The sequence below is a fragment of the Danio rerio genome, chromosome 19, assembly GCF_049306965.1.
Source record: "Danio rerio strain Tuebingen ecotype United States chromosome 19, GRCz12tu, whole genome shotgun sequence".
Taxonomy (NCBI): Eukaryota; Metazoa; Chordata; class Actinopteri; order Cypriniformes; family Danionidae; genus Danio; species Danio rerio.
Genome location: NC_133194.1, coordinates 29,523,481 through 29,537,197, shown reverse-complemented (window position 1 = coordinate 29,537,197; position 13,717 = coordinate 29,523,481). Strand labels below are relative to the sequence as shown.

At 36.4% G+C, this 13,717-nt stretch overlaps 1 protein-coding gene across 3 annotated transcripts in view; it reads left to right on the top strand.

The window, feature by feature from the left end:
• gabbr1b (gamma-aminobutyric acid (GABA) B receptor, 1b) overlaps positions 1 to 13,717 on the top strand; it is a 227,480-nt gene that overhangs the window by 140,580 nt on the left and 73,183 nt on the right. For all 3 annotated transcript variants that reach the window (XM_003200605.6, XM_005170102.5, XM_068215287.2), the window contains exons 10-12: positions 4,171 to 4,272; positions 6,914 to 6,979; positions 7,116 to 7,307. In XM_003200605.6, coding sequence (XP_003200653.2) covers positions 4,171 to 4,272; positions 6,914 to 6,979; positions 7,116 to 7,307 — 360 coding nt within the window. The remainder of the gene's footprint in view (positions 1 to 4,170; positions 4,273 to 6,913; positions 6,980 to 7,115; positions 7,308 to 13,717) is intronic.

Genomic DNA, 13,717 nt, shown 5'->3' with positions numbered 1-13,717 from the left:
CCAAAATTAAAAACAAATGCTTGATGTGGGAGTCCAACACATCTTTCAGTGAAAAAGTGACAACAGAAGCAGCAATGCTTAATTGTTAGATCAGTGTTTAGGAGGCAATAAAAGAATCAAAGTGAAAGCTTTTTGTTTTTTTGGGCCCCTGTTTTCAGCATTGTGTAGCCCCGCCTACTGCAAAATCTCATTGGTCCAAGTCATGCTCCATATACATCAAAGTTGCAATAAAACATGAAATGAAAGTCACTTTTTTAATGAGACTAGTTGTAAATGTGTATACACAAAAAATTTGGCGAGAGCAAAAAAGTACACTTGGTTTTATCCACTAGAAGTTTGCTGCATTATCTGAAGCAGGCATTTTAGAGTTTGCAGTCAAGATAAAGTAAAAAAAAAAAGGGATTGGAGAAAAAAATATATTTCAGTATTTTTTTTTTATGTTCACAGAAAATTTGTGTCCTCTCGCAATGCTATGGTGTTCCCCTGAGAAACTTGTTCACACAGTGTAGTTTTTGCCTTTACCTAGTTTGATGAGTGACAGTTTCTTAAGGGAATGTAAAATTTTGAAGAGAGCATATAATAGGAAAAATTATTTTTCGCTTTTCATCACCATGTCCTTTTAGGGATGCCGTGTACCCACTGACACTGTTTCTTGTTGCAGAATTCATGCGCATCAATCTTAAAATGTGATTGACAACATAACCTTTAAATCCAGATGTACTTTATTCATATTTAAAATGTATTATGGTACTCTATGTGAATCTTTAAAGGGGTGGTCCACTACAATGTCATATTTTAAACTTTAGTTCATGTGTAATGCAGATATGTGAACATAAACAACGTCTCTAAATGTAATACGCTTAAAGTTTAATACAAAGGGAAGCATTGGTTTTTACAAAGTTAGCTTAGCAAAACCTACAATGAACGAAGATTGGGGACTACAAAAAAAATGGTGGTGACATGTAACCGATCCGCGAATCACAGCACATTAAGTCAGCTGACCAATCAGAGCCTTTTGAGGGTGGGCCTTTCAGAGGAGTTAAAAATTTGACAGTTCATTTCATGTTAGCTCAGTAGCAGTATATAATCATAGTAAGATATATGAACAATAATCTGATATTTTAAAAATGAAGCATAATACCAATTGGTTATACAATAAGCATAACCAAGCCTTAATAACACACTCTGGACCACCCCTTTTAATTGGACCAACCCAAATTAATGGCAAATGCATCAATGTTTTTATAACGTTGAATGGACACATTTGCTTTCTGTTGTTTGTAACTCTTATCTTCTAAAAAATACTTATTCTCTCTAACATATAATATTGCCGTTGTGTGATTATTTAGTTGGGGACCTGCTTTTTTCATCGTCTAGTTGATACTTCTTCACTTCTGTCTTTTATATCATACAGCAGGGGTGCCTAATTCTGCTTCTGGAGTTCTGCCTACCTACAGAGATCAGTTCCAACCCTACTCCGACACACCTGTCTGTAATTATCAAATGTTCCCCGAGATCCTAATTAGCTTGTTTGGATGTGTTTGATCAGGCTTGGAGCTGAACTTTGCAGGAAGGTAGATCACCAGGAACAGGATTCTGTTATACAGTATGTGGCCTCAAGCTTTTGTTGAACTAAATCAAGGGTGTCCAAACCTGAATCAGAAATCCTGATGTGTGTGTAGAGGCTAGCTTGTGAAGTGCTCTGCAGGTAAACCTCACTCCCCTTCTTTAGCCTCCTTGTTAGAGCAACCAACTCCCATACAAAGAATCTCTGGTTTGATCCCAGCTCAAAGCTGGTTGGGTTGTGTAGGACCGGCGGGGTTACATTGGTGCCATGACCTAGATGGGAGTGAGGTTTAGAGGGGTGAGTGTAGCAGAGGCCAGCTAGTAAAGTGCTGTGCAGGTAAACCTCACTTCTCTGACCTCAAAAGGTGCTCTAGCGACAAATGCTAGATCCAATGGTCTTTAGCCTCCTTGTTAGAGCAATTGACTCCTATACAAAGAATCACCTGTTCGATCCCAGCTTAGAGCAGGTTGGGTAGTTTAAGACCGGCGGGGTTACATTGGGACCAATGTGCACACTGTACAAGCTGGGGATTATAATTTGAAATAAGAAGATGATATACAATCAGAAAGCAAGCTGACAGAAGCATAACAAACATAGTCTTGGCCCAGCTCAAAGTGAAATGGATTTGGACAATAGAGATGGAGGATCGGCTTGTTTATTTGCCCGCCATGTTTATTCTTGAGACTCGAGAGGTTTTGAAAGATTTGCTGTGTTCATATTAAGCTCTCTGGTTGAAGATATGTTGGCGTTGTGTTTTGTCACATCATGACATACCACACACCATAAGAGAAAACCCGTGAAATATAGATTTTTTTTGTCCCCATGTTTGTGATCACTCACATTTTGATCTTATAAAATCTATAAAAATTTGTACCATGTACCGAGTCAAAGCTTATGTTCTGGCAAAAAGTACATTCTAGTCACATGCTTTTTATGTAATATTCTGCACCATTTTGCACAATAATATAAATAGTATAATGAGTGCATTCACACCAAATTATTTCTTTTATTCTAAAAAGTCAAAGCTTTGCTCATGTAATGGAAGGGGCGGAGCTATTAGGCGCTGAGCTTGGATTTCTTTATTTATTTTTGATTACTTACTTGCTTACTCCCAGGGTCATTTTATATGGAAGTTGATATTTAGTGACACCATGTTGGTGTTTCACAAGTTTTACGAGGTGCGTTGTTGGCACAACGCTTAACCCCCAACTTACACACATACATTACAGGCAATTTAGCTTACCCAATAGCGCACGCCTTTTGACTTGTGTAGGAAACCCAAGTGAACATAGGGAGATCATGCAAACGCCACATAGAAGTGCCTACTGACCCAGCCGGGGCTCGAACCATTTATTTTGGATTCTGGTGCCCATTTATTTTGGATTCTACAAATCTTTGTTAGTGATTATGCAATCTCCTAATAGTGAATGTGGTTATACTCATGACAGGTACTATTGTGTAGTTTAGTCATTTGTTTCACTAATTTGGCAACCGTTAAACTCAATCTGGGAAACTATTTGAATTTCTGTTTAGTCAAAAACAATAGTGTTTTATTTGAGATGACACTAAACTCATACACTACATTGTTGAGTGAACAAGAGTCCATAGTGTGCCATTTGGGACAAAACTATGGTCTTTCCATAAATGGTTTCCAGTAATGTTAATTGAATATTAAAAGTCATCTGGGTCTTTAATATGTTTAATGATTTAAAGAACTAATTGTTTAAAGAACTTTTTTGTCAGATTTAATTTCTCAAACATTTTAAGAAAAAACAAACCTATATATATAGCTTCATGACATTCAGAGTTTCATGTCTGTTTCGTGTGTGATATTAACATGAGAAGTTTATATAGTTTTTCTCTAAGGGTAGAAAATGTAATATACATTCATTGAACATAGAACTTAATTAGGCAGGTTAAGGTAATTAAGCAACTCATAGTAACAGTGGTTTGTTCTGAAAATGTTTTTTTTTTTTTAAACTGTAAAATTGCTTTTATTCTTGCTGAAATAAAACAAATAAGACTTTTTCCAGAAGAAAAAAAATGTATAGGAAAGATTGTAAAAAAAGCTCCGATAAACATCATTTGAGATGTTATTCAGAGTTCAACTGTATTTACAAGAGTGCCTGAAACAAAGTTTTCTTCAGAACTTAGCATGGTCTTTACAATGCTATGTAGGAAATGTAAAAGAGAACATTTGGCATCTGGAATCTAAGTCCTTTTGTTTCTTCCTGCACTCTGCAGACTGAGGTTAGACACACTATATTCAAATTTACACTCTCATTTTATTAGGACACGCAGGAAAGTAAACAAGTCTGAACAAAAGAAATTGAATTTGCCAGTCTCTTTCTAATTTTCGTTCTTTCCTGATTTTTCTATCTCCATAACTCTGCCTTTCTGCTGCAATAATAATCTTCCTCATCTCTTTCTTCCCGGCATCACCTCCCATCTATTTGCAGATGTTTTTCTTGTTTCCATGCACTTTCCTTTTTCTTCCTGTCTCTGATCTCTTTTAATCTCATTTCTCTTTCTCTCTCTCTCTCTCTCTCTCTCTCTCTCTCTCGTTCTCTCTCTCGTTCTCTCTCTCTCTCTCTCTCTCACAGACTCTGGATGATCTAGAGCAGAGGGTGAAGGAAGCAGGCATTGAGATCAGCGTGAGGCAAAGTTTCCTCACGGATCCTGCTGTGGCCGTCAAGAACCTCAAGGTGCTTTCACTTTCGCTCATTACATTTATGAACTTGCTGCCATGGCAACATGGAGGTGTTTCTGTCAGTGCCGTGTTAGGGGAATCAGATCAACTTCACAACAACATCCCAGGATTCTCTGACAGATGAGAAATGCACATAGATTTATATTGCATCAGCCCAAAAACAGAAAGAAACAAACAAACAAAATAATTAAAAATAATTTAGTTCCTATTAGGAGTGTCATGAAATATCAGATGTTTTCATTACAGAATTTTTGTGACACAAATAATTTTATCAAATAGTATATTGCATTATATGTATATATGTGTTATATATTATGTTTATATATATATATATATATATATATATATATATATATATATATATATATATATATATATATATATATATATATAAATCTTTTTAAAAAATGTTGCAACTCTTTGCTGATTTTCTTAGCTAAAACATCTCTATCTGAATTTATTTATCTGAATTGATCAACATAGGCTCATTCTGAAAATGTAGCCCAATATACGTTTCTGGAGATTGCGAATTATGTAGTCAGAACTACGTATGGCTGCATTTTGTTTTTAAAACAAACACTACGGTGCATTATGATGCCGTTCCTTTCTGCTTACTAGCTGAACGCTTACCTCCATATGCACAGCTTTCCTGCTTTTACCAGTTTGTCCAATTAGCTTGCTATGTATGTTGGTGGATTTGAAACGCAGAAAGTAGTTGACCACGATGAAAGTGTTTGAGTCTGGTGAACAATGGTTCCAGAAAGTGGACAAAAACAAAAACAGAAGCCAAAAAATAAAATAAACATGTAAATAGCAGGGTCAATCAGTGCTTTTGAAAACACTATTGGTTGGGTTTGAGGAGAAAGGAAGGTGGTTCAGTCAATCAGTTAATCAGTCAGTCGACAGCAGTATCTGGTGGATTTACACGAGAACAGTATAGGTGGAAATGGCAATCGCGAGAGACATTTGAGATCCCCAAAAGCATACACAGTGGCCTCTAGTGGATTTTAAAAAACAAATACTGCAAAAAGCATACAAACCCCGGGACGAATTTCTCCAGAAATGTATAAGCGGTACTTTTTCAGAATGAGCCTGAGTTGGAATTGATAGCTGAATGCATTTATTTACACAGGGATTTGCTGGAAAGCTGAAATTTCCTGGAAATAATTTTTATACATCATGGTTGAAATCAAAATGCGTATAATGTGAAACATTCATTAACATATTTAATATATTTCTTTTTATATCTTGATGATTGGTAGTACCATTATTAGATAGATTTGTGTATTATGAATATGATAATATTTTTATACATCATAATACAATAGATAATAAACATTCATTCATTAATTTTCCTTCGGCTTAGTCCCGTATTTATCCGGGGTTGCCTTAGTGGAATGCACCACCAACTATTCCGGCACATGTTTTATGCAATGGATGCCCTTTCAGCTGCAGCCAAGTACAGGGAAACACAGGGAGAACATTCAAAGTCCTCACAGAAACACCAAATGGCCCAGCTGGTACTGAACATATTAGTAAACATAACATATTATTGATATTTTATAACAATGGCAGAATTGTGAAATTAATTAAACAAAATAAATTGAGCATATGCAATATTCTTTTTAAGCATTTAAGCACAATCCTCAAAAAGTTTTCAATAAAAAATAATTTTGAACAGTTCATAATATAAATACTAATCCTGAGTTTGCACCAAATGTGAATATTCACAGGAGTAGATTGCATACAGCGTCAATGCAAACACATGCATAGAAGGAATTTACCCCAGGCGGCTTAAGTAACAGGGAATGTGGGCATTTCAGTAGTTACTTAAGTAAAAAAAAAATAACTCAAGCGTAAAATGAGCATGAGGTGACAAATTAAAACTTTTAAATTAATAATTTGATCAACAAAACATGACACTATAATATTTTGTTGTTTCATTATTGTTTTGTTATATGCTAATGAGGACTTAGGGGGAAAGTGTGTTGATGAAAATATTATGAATAAAATGTCACAATACGGAAATGCAGTAGCCCTGAAATAGACTTAATTTATTTTAAGCAAAACATCCTCATTTTTTTTTCTTTCATGTTGATGTTGCCCTAAAGATTTCCTTATCAACACATCCACATGGAAAAAAAAAAAAAAAAACAGGCACATGCACCTTTATTGTGATTGGCTAGCTCTGGGTCTGTCACGCCACAGGACATCATTTAAGTCCGGGAGGAAAATATAACAATGCAGGGATCTGATCTCATTCTTGAGGAGAATCGTTTTAATTGGAACATGGGTCAGATGATCTGTTCCCCCCCTCGTCCTGCTCTCTCCAGTGACTGCTAGGCCCCTGGCTCCCTCTCAAGCAAAGGCCTGCCATGTGTGCCGTCCTAGATCTGGTCCACAAGATTAATGGAGTACCACCAGAGAACCATGGTAACCTGGAATATAGCACACTGCTGAGAGGGGAAAGTAGTACTGATTAGACTGCTTGTCCAAACCGAAATTACTGCAGCGTTTTGCATAGCAGCACTTTTAAATACTAAAGGGACCTCCCTCTCATGCTAATTCACTGACTTCTGCAAATTGTTGTATTCATTTTTTTGTTCTAATCATCAATTTCCCCCCTGCTCCTACAGAGGCAAGATGCTCGCATCATTGTGGGGCTGTTTTACGAAACGGAAGCCAGGAAAGTGTTTTGTGAGGTTGGTAATCAGCCATCATGCTGAGCGTGATTAATCTTTGTCAGTGTCAAAGGGGAAACATGGTGTTTCTGTTCATTTTTCATTCTTGGCTCAAGTCGGTCTCTAACCCGACCTGTTTCATACAACCCAACTGCAGGTCTATAAGGAGAAGCTGTATGGGAAAAAGTATGTGTGGTTTCTGATTGGCTGGTACGCTGACAACTGGTTCAAGATCAAAGACCCATCCATCAACTGCACTGTTGAGCAGATGACAGAAGCTGTGGAGGGACATGTGACCACTGAGATTGTCATGCTCAACCCAGAGACAGTGAGAGGGGCCTCCAACCTGGTGAGTGGGCTTGAAAAAATTTTATTTTCTGCTTTCTTTATTGCTTGGTTTGTGCCCTGAGGCTAGGACCATCCTGTGGGCTTGTGGAATAGTATCTCAAACCATGAAGTTTTGCTTTGAAGCAATGGTAGTTGTTACCAGCAATATTCAGAGCTCAGCATAATTGAGTACACCCCATTTTGAAATGAATGTTTTTATCCATTTCCCAGTAAATATAGGCGGTGTATTTTGGTGCATTTAAACAAAATAGATTTATTAAACATATATTTATTCAAATAATATTTTAGTCACCAAACATATTTAGAAATTGAAAGATAATACAAATATAATATTGCAAACATAAATTACAACCTACAAAATTTAAACAATTTTTATATATTTTTTTTAAAAAATGTGTATTTAATATTTTTATCTATAACATACATTTGGGTGTACTAGTTTTTATATCATTATTGTTACTATGTAAGTTATTTTGTTAAATAAACCCCATAATTGGCTTCAGTACTGACTAATGTAATGCACATGCACAAATATAATATTTTATAGCTTCATACTAAAAATATGAATTTTAAAGATAGATTTGTAAGGGGTGTACTTATATATGCTGAGCACTGTATGTTGGTTGAAAACCTAAGGAAGAGCAAAACCGGTCACAACCAGATCTGGGCGCTATATTGATTTAGTACTGCACAATGATACAGTTGAAGGCAAAAATTATTTGCTCCTGTGAAATATTAATTATTTTCTAAATATTTCACACATGCTGTTTAATACAGATTTATTGGTCACACTTTACAATAAGGTTCATTAGTTAATGTTAATTAATGGATTTACTAACATGCACAAACAATAAACAATACATTTACCACTGTATTTGTTCATATTAGTTAACGTTAGTTAATGAAAATACAATAGTTCATTGTTAGTTCATGTTAACTCATGGTGCATTAACTAATGTTAACAAACATGGACTTGGATGTTAATAATGCATTAGTAAATGTTCAATTATGATTAATAAATGCTGTATATGTGTTGTTTATTTTGTCTTATATAATGTCTTACATAATATTTCAGTAGTTATTTTGCAATATGCTAGTATATAGCTTAAAGTCTTAGGTTAGCTAGGCAAGTCCGGTTAATTAGGCTTGTAATTGGACAACAGTGATTTGTTCTGTAGCCAATTGAAAAAAAAAATTCATAGTAGGGCTAATGATGCTTTTTAAAACTGCTGTGTTCCAGCCAAACTAAGGCAAGCAAGGCAAGGGAAGGCAAGTTTATTTATATAGCACATTTCACACACAGTGACAATTCAAAGTGCTTTAGATAAACAGGAATAAAAAAAGACAAGTTTAGGAACATAAAATGCAGACAATAAAAATTATTAAAGCAGAATAAAAACAAATAAAAATGAGTTAAAATAGGTTATAAAAGAATGAAAACGAAAAAGAAAAACATAATAGTGCAGTCTGTTGGACGTAGCACAGTGCTCATTCAGTAAAGGCACAGCTAAACAGATGTGTTTTCAGTCTTGATTTGAATGTGCCTAATGTTGGAGCACATCTGATCATTTCTGGAAGCTGATTCCAGCAGCGAGGGGTGTAGTGGCTGAAGGCAGATTCACCCTGCTTTGACTGAACTCTTGGAATTTCTAGTTTATATGATCCTAAAGATCTGAGTGATCTGTTAGGTTTGTATTCAGTGAGCATATCTGTAATGTATTGAGGTCATTGGCCATTTAGTGATTATAGACAATTAATAATACTTTAAAATCTATTCTGAATGTAACTGGGAGCCAGTGTAGAGACATGAGGACAGGTGTGATGTGCTCTGATTTCCTGCTTCTGGTCAGAATCCTGGCCCCAGCATTCTGAATGAGCTGTAACTGTCTGACTGTCTTTTTGGGAAGGCCAGTGAGGAGGCCGTTACATTAATCCACCCTGCTGCTGATAAAAGCATGAACAAGTTTCTCTAAGTCTTCACTGGAGAGAAATAAGACTTTCTACAATAGTAAATATTATAGTAAATACTTAAAAATATTCCTTGCTCTGTTAAGCATCACTTAACAAATCATGTTAAAAGTTATCTATTATGAATATCATATTTTGAAAGCTGTTTGGACAGAACTGTGTGTTGGTATAGTGTGTCCACAGTCATATTGGGTTGATATAAATACAATAAGTCTCTTTTTATAAATTTCCTGACATTAAAAAAGGATCCAAATCTCTCCCATTTTGAGGCCAACCACAACATGAAATAGGAGTACGGTTTCCCTGCCCAGCGAATTGATTGACAGCTACATGATAACATGTCTCCATATTAACGCGAATAATCATATCAACAAGACAGGACATGCGCAAAGTAACTGGGATTAAAAGATCTGTTTGGCTCGCTGTAATCATCAGTCATCATCAAATGTAATCAAGAATAAGTTTTACAAGTTTAAAACATTTTTAAAACGTGCATGTTTATAATGAATTACAGCGATTTTATTGTATTTACTTTATCATCCCAACCATATGTCAGTAAAATTATAATACAAGACGCTTCAGTCCCAGTTTGTGACCGTTAAATCAGGTTTATTCTGTACATTAACATAACAGATATCCATACAGCAGTGAATATTAGTGTCTATCCTGTCACATTTGCCGTGCAAAACAGTGCAAAGTTAAATGCATGTGCTGTGTGTGAGTGTGTGTGAACTTTGTAACATTGTGTGGTACTCATCATTGCAAAAAGGCTTGAATTAACTCCACAACAAATACAATAAAAACCCATTGGGAAAGTTCTTACTGTAGTTTTCATCACAAATGTTATTTTGAGATCTGCTTCCTGCATGTCTGTCACTGTACTGTTTATCTAACGCAGCCGAGGCAGAGATTGAGGCACACTCTGACTGGAACGTGGGAACGGTGGGAAGGGAGAACTAGCATTAAAGGCACAGGCAACAAAAACAGCTATTTTGTATTTAGGGCAGAAAATATTTATTGAAAGCTATAATAAATAATCTAATCGGTGTTTTGAGCTGAAACTTTACAGACACATTCTGAAGACACAAAAGACTCATCTTAAAAATAGGTGAAATATAAAAATATATAAAAAAATAATACAAAATTCAAAGCAGGGCTAATATTTTTCCCTTCAACTGTATATTATTTAAAAATTATAGTTAAAAGCTAGTCTGACATCATGCATCACAGTTTCTGGGTCCAAATTCTCTATTAGACTAAACGGGGGTCTCAACAGATTGTAATATATGCTCATAGTGTGCTGAAATACTATTGAAAATCTTCATAGCCATCAATTTAATGCTCATACCACTGCCTAATCTGTTTAATAATTCATTGGAATATTCGTGTTTTGGATTCATCAAGTCTGTCGTGGACAGTATGATTTTTTACTGATTTGACTAAACAATGATCATAAAGGGTGATAGATTTTCTCAATTCTGATGATCAAAGGCTTGAACAATATTCCAATGTCATACCTTAACAACCAGATAAATAATCCTCACTGAAGAAACAGTGAGGATACTGTGAGTTGCAGCAGGAAAAGTGCATAATTAAATATTAAGAGCTTTAAAAAGATTTATTCAACACATATAGCTTGAAGCGGTTTGCCTTGTCAGATGCTTTGACAGACACAGATGCTGCTGACAGATGTGTTTGAAATGTGATTGAAATGTGGTGTTTTCCTCTGTGCATAGCTTTCGTTTCACAGGTACACCCTCCATCTGTAAATGTTAGAAAGTTTTTTATTTTTTTGGAAAGTCAATCATTTTGTTTAACGGATTGTAATATTGCAATGGTGTGCTGTAATATTAGAATGCCATGTCATTCTAAGTCTTTTTGCCTCATTTAGGAAAGCCTGGTTCTAAAAAAATACATTAGCTTTAATAGCAATAGTTTAATATGAACATTGTTTCATTGGACAACATTTGGCAACCATTGAGTATATTCAAAATCCATTTAAGGCAAGTCATTTCACTTGACGGCCATCTTTAAAATGCCTCTCGGGCAAATAGCTTGAGCATTCTGTCTGAATGGGGAAACATCAAATTCTCCAAAACTGTTTGCCAAACTTATGATTACATTACATATTTGGACTCACCAATGTTAAACAACAACTGTCTCATAAATTTTGTTTTTCTAAATGTCCAAATCATACAAAATCGGCTTAATTTTAGGTTGCCCAATCTAATGCGTATGCCCACTTGAAAAGAACGAGATCATGACACCAACCTTATTTTTGGCCATTCTACATATTATCATCCTCTGGATAATGATCGTCTGATCGCACTGCTCTTCTGAAGTAATCCATAACTTGGTTTTGATGGTAAATCTCCTCGAGAAATGACAGCGACTCTTTGTTTTCTAGTTCGTTGGCGTTTGCGTAGTTGCTGCTGTCATGTGATGTGTATTTGACAGGACAGACTGTCATTTCATACTGATTCTAAAACCAAAAAAACCTTTTGTTTTCAAGTGCATTTGGTTCATTTAAAAGCACAGATTTCAAGCTTTATGTTGATATATTTCTTATTCGCTGAAATTCCAGTGTGTTTGTTGTCCACCAAACTGTCGTAAAAGCACACTGTTACGTCTGGTTCGAGTTCTCCCACTGGAGAAATGTCAGTCTATAGCGATTGAAGATTGGCTCCTGTAATAGTAGTCGGGGCTTCATTCGCCATATTGACGTACACTTTTCCCCATTCAAAACTATACGCGTGACATGTCTTGTGTTTTCTATAGTCTTTGGTATACCTTAGCAACTTCATAGCAGCATGATACAAACTTTTACAAACACCCTTTTAACTGCATATAATTAACAATATAACATAATAATTTGTGTACGGCAGCCATAGCACACATTAGCAACTACTTTTTTACCTGCATAGTAACACACCAGAATAGGCATGCTAGCAATCACGCTGGGGAGCACTAAATATATTATATATTGTGTCCCATATGACCATGCACTTACACACACTATAAACTTGTTCATTACGCATTCAATCAACTAGTGTATGAACTTTACAAGGTTTGTTTTTAATCACCATCACATTATGGGAGCCACTTCCACTACAGTATTAAAGGGATAGTACACCTAAAAATGAACATTCTGCCTTCATTCACTCACCCTTGACTTGTTCCCACAGTCGAACGCAGTAATTGTTCAACATTGCAAACATTTTTGTTTTATGAATGCATCATGCATTCCTGATATTTAACTGCAACCATTGAAAGCACTATGAAATTGGCTATCTAATCAATGAACACACAAAGAGAGAGAGAGAAAGAGAGATAATTTGCATATATCAAGTCATTTATTCAGCATCAATGAATTCTGTTTTGTATCTATTGGCCATCAGCCACCCTGTACTCCGCATGTCCTCACCGGCCATTGAAAAACCCATAAAGATCAGACCACCAGTGTCCCGCGTGGTTCCATATGCTGCACAGTTTACAATGACATCATCCTCAGATTATTGCAGTGCAGACAGGCTTCGTTCTGTTTAGATAACGAATTCAGTTTTCCCACTGGGGTTAGCTCAAACCATACCGTTATATCTTTAGCAGTGCACACACTATTCTCAGATGTGAAAATCCAAAGAGTCCTGTAGGGGTCAGAGCCCTGGGAGAGCTGGATGGACAGGTGTGAGCTCAAGGGGGGTGCTGTCTGGAGCCCACCCAACTCCGGGGCTCTGTGTTGGGAATTGGCTCGCATGCATATTTCCCTGCTGTTTTCCTGGATCCGGAGCAATCTGGGCACCCGTCCAGACACCTATGCTTCACATCTGACGTAAAAAGACTGTCATGTTGGACAGGCGCATTTGGGATAAGATGGCCATGCTAAATTGGTTCAACATCACAATAATTTGTTTCCCTCATCCTCGCCTAACCCCACACTTTGAGGATGTAATTTAAAGAGAGGCGAAATGCTGTAGTTTCACGCCGTTCTCCACTGTCTATTTGCATCAAGCAATCATCCAGATGCCCATCTGCAGCTTGGCTCATTTCCTAAAACGCACCTGTTTGAAGCCGAGGAAGGTGCCTCAGCTGTTTCTATAAGGTGTGAAAAATGTCAAGGAAATCGGTTTTCGTATGCCTCCGCAATAAGAGCGCGCCAACTCTATTTCTTTTCCCAGTTCCCCCCTTAATGACATGGAACATCTTCAGAGTGTGTGTGTGAAAGCGGGAGTTTATTTTTGGCGCTTCAGGTCCTGGTGTGTGCGAATGAAGATTTCACACCCAGGAGAAAAGTACCTCCATCTATATGATGCACTCCCGCGGTGATGAACTGTACTGTAACTTACCTTGACCTCACTTTCGCTTTCTAGCCGTCAGAAGTCTGGCAGGTTTTTTTTTTTTTCTTTTTTTTTTTTTTCTGTGCTTTTACTTTTTTCAGAACAACAC